Genomic DNA, 2,500 nt, shown 5'->3' with positions numbered 1-2,500 from the left:
GAAAGAACATGAAAATATGTACATAAGTTCAGCGAATTATCACATTCTAAGTAATGTAAACAGTTGCCACTGTAGAATGCTCTAGTACGATGAAATCAAAGTGAACATGAATAGCCATTACAAAAAAAAAAGAATGAAAATGAAACGCACACATATATAAGACATATATATATATATATATATATATATATTATATATATATATATATATATATATATATATATATATATATATATATATATATATGTGTGTGTGTGTGTGTGTGTGTGTGTGTGTGTGTGTCGTATTTTCTTGGTTTTGACAGACCCTACCTGCTTACTTGTAGACGCCACCGTATGAAATCCCACACTGCCGATCTCCGCTGTTCTTCGCAACTCGGCTTTTTTGGGAGTTTCTCTTCCTTAGTCAGCTGTTCCTTCGCTAGGTGTCCTACCTGGGGCACACCTGCCGGTCTCATGACCTAACCGAGTTGCCGGATATCGCCAGAGAGCGGGTCTTGTACAAGAGTTGCCACAAGACTCCTGGTAGCTTACGAGAAGGTCGTAAACTCACGATAATGTGCTAAAGTTTATGGCTGCACAGTGCAGAGTGAATACGATTTCGTTGATTCCTTTTAAAAGTTGGCATTTCAGTATTTTCTTAGTGTAAGGGATGTTATGTTAAAGTAACTAACAGACAGGTATATTCCTGTGTAATTATCTACCGGTATTTGTTCGTATACATTAATTGATATGCAGGTATGTTTAACTGGAAAACTATTCTTCGATGTGTACGGAACCAGTAACTAGTCAAGCATACGAATTGTAAATGTCAACATGCGTATTTCAAAGCACTGGCTAAATAATACACACATGCACACAAACACACACACACACACAATGTTATATATATATATATACGCTGCATTATTGATAACTAAAGCCACAACCATTCGAAGCTATCTTTTTTTCCCCTCATGATTACATATTCACTGTTTGTTATCCAGGTGTCCAGCAAAAGCGTTTGTAGCTTCAGAAAAAATAAGGTCCTAAAAAAAAAATGAGTCTTCCCGCTCGTCAACATGCATTGTCTGAGGCAAAAGCTTGACTCGAAAATATGTTTTTCTCCTGGAGGAATGGTCTTCGATTTACTATTCAGGATATGTGGAATACCTCACGTTGAATGGAGTTCTGGCGCTTCCTTTTGGCGTATGGTAGTCAAAGCAGGGTTTTATATGAAAGTTCTGGCATACGCGCAAACATAAATACTCATACATATGTACACAAGGACCCAATCCATACAGAGTCGCAGACACATACACACACATGTATATATATATATATATATATATATATATATATATATATATATATATATAAAGAAAGTTAAGGGGATCAAAGGACAGTGAAGGAATTTAGGCAGGATGATAGGTTACGTGACAGGTGAACAAACTCAAAGTACTCATTAGAAAGCTGTCAGTTACAGCAAGAATGTTATCTCTAAAATTGTACAAACAAAATATAATTTCAAGTAAACTAAAGATATCACGATAATTAGTTTTATACTGACAAATGGGGCCGCAGAAGACAAACAAGGGAAAAAGGGTTATATTCAATCAGAAAACCGGTTATCAATGCGAAGACAGTGACTAGAAATATCAAGCAGCTGCTTGTACACACAGACAGAGATCATTGATGGTTGGCTAAATTCAATCATCAAAGAGAAATGGAGAGAAAAAGATAACTTCCAGAGATACAGTGGATGGTCAAAGAAAAGAGAAAATGACAGGAATCGCTGGTATTCCAGGGGGGAAAGTTCGAGGCCGAGCGGTCAATTGCTTCAATAACTGATGAAGAGAAGACCCGCTCGGCTGCCAGGGTTTCCGTCACTATATTTCTAGTGTATTCTCATCCTGGGGACTTTGATTTTTTTCTTTTTCGGTGATGATTATAGTTACTGAAGCAGATTTGATTCTTAAATGGATAAAACAGCTGTTTTCTTCTTTTTCCCGATGCTAAAGCAACCATAAATATTCCCCGTAGGGGAGTAGTGCCGTCAGTGCACCCCATGCGATGCACTGTAGGCATTACTCAAGGTTCTGTGCAGCGTCCCTTCTGCCCCTAGCTGCAACTCCTTTCATTCCTTTTACTGTACTTCCGTTCATATTCTTTCTCCCATCTAACTTTCCACCCTATTTTAACAGTGTTAAGTACTGCAGCTGCAAGGTTTTCCTGCTGTTACACCTTTTAAACCTCTTACTCCCAATTTCCCTTTCAGCGCTGAATGCCTCATAGGTCCCAGCGCTTGGGCTTCGGCCTAAATTGAATACTATCTACCATAAATATTTGGTTGTGTGGCAGACTTCTCTCATCATTTGATAATGTAGTAAATGTTTATGTACTGTTTTGTTAAAGGGATAAATTGTGGTTACTTTTGAGATGTTCTTCATGAAAGATATTAAACGCCCTCCTTGGACCAATTTGCTTTTGTTTAAAAGTGTATCTTTATGTTTTGTAGTCAT

The 2,500-nt window shown here is 37.6% G+C and overlaps 1 protein-coding gene and 1 long non-coding RNA gene across 2 annotated transcripts in view; one reads left to right on the top strand and one right to left on the bottom strand.

Moving 5' to 3' along the window:
* The window catches only part of LOC136831991 (uncharacterized), a 25,840-nt gene extending 25,383 nt beyond the window's left edge, over positions 1 to 457 (bottom strand). Inside the window, exon 1 of the mRNA XM_067092473.1 lies at positions 312 to 457. Within this exon, the coding sequence (XP_066948574.1) occupies positions 312 to 457 (146 nt within the window). The remainder of the gene's footprint in view (positions 1 to 311) is intronic.
* Positions 1 to 2,500, top strand: part of LOC136832159 (uncharacterized) — an 89,895-nt gene that overhangs the window by 38,959 nt on the left and 48,436 nt on the right. The window lies entirely within an intron of this gene.

Source organism: Macrobrachium rosenbergii, chromosome 49, assembly GCF_040412425.1.
Source record: "Macrobrachium rosenbergii isolate ZJJX-2024 chromosome 49, ASM4041242v1, whole genome shotgun sequence".
NCBI classification, from domain to species: domain Eukaryota; kingdom Metazoa; phylum Arthropoda; class Malacostraca; order Decapoda; family Palaemonidae; genus Macrobrachium; species Macrobrachium rosenbergii.
Note: the sequence above shows the minus strand (reverse complement) of the source record. Positions and strands in the feature narration are given on the sequence as shown.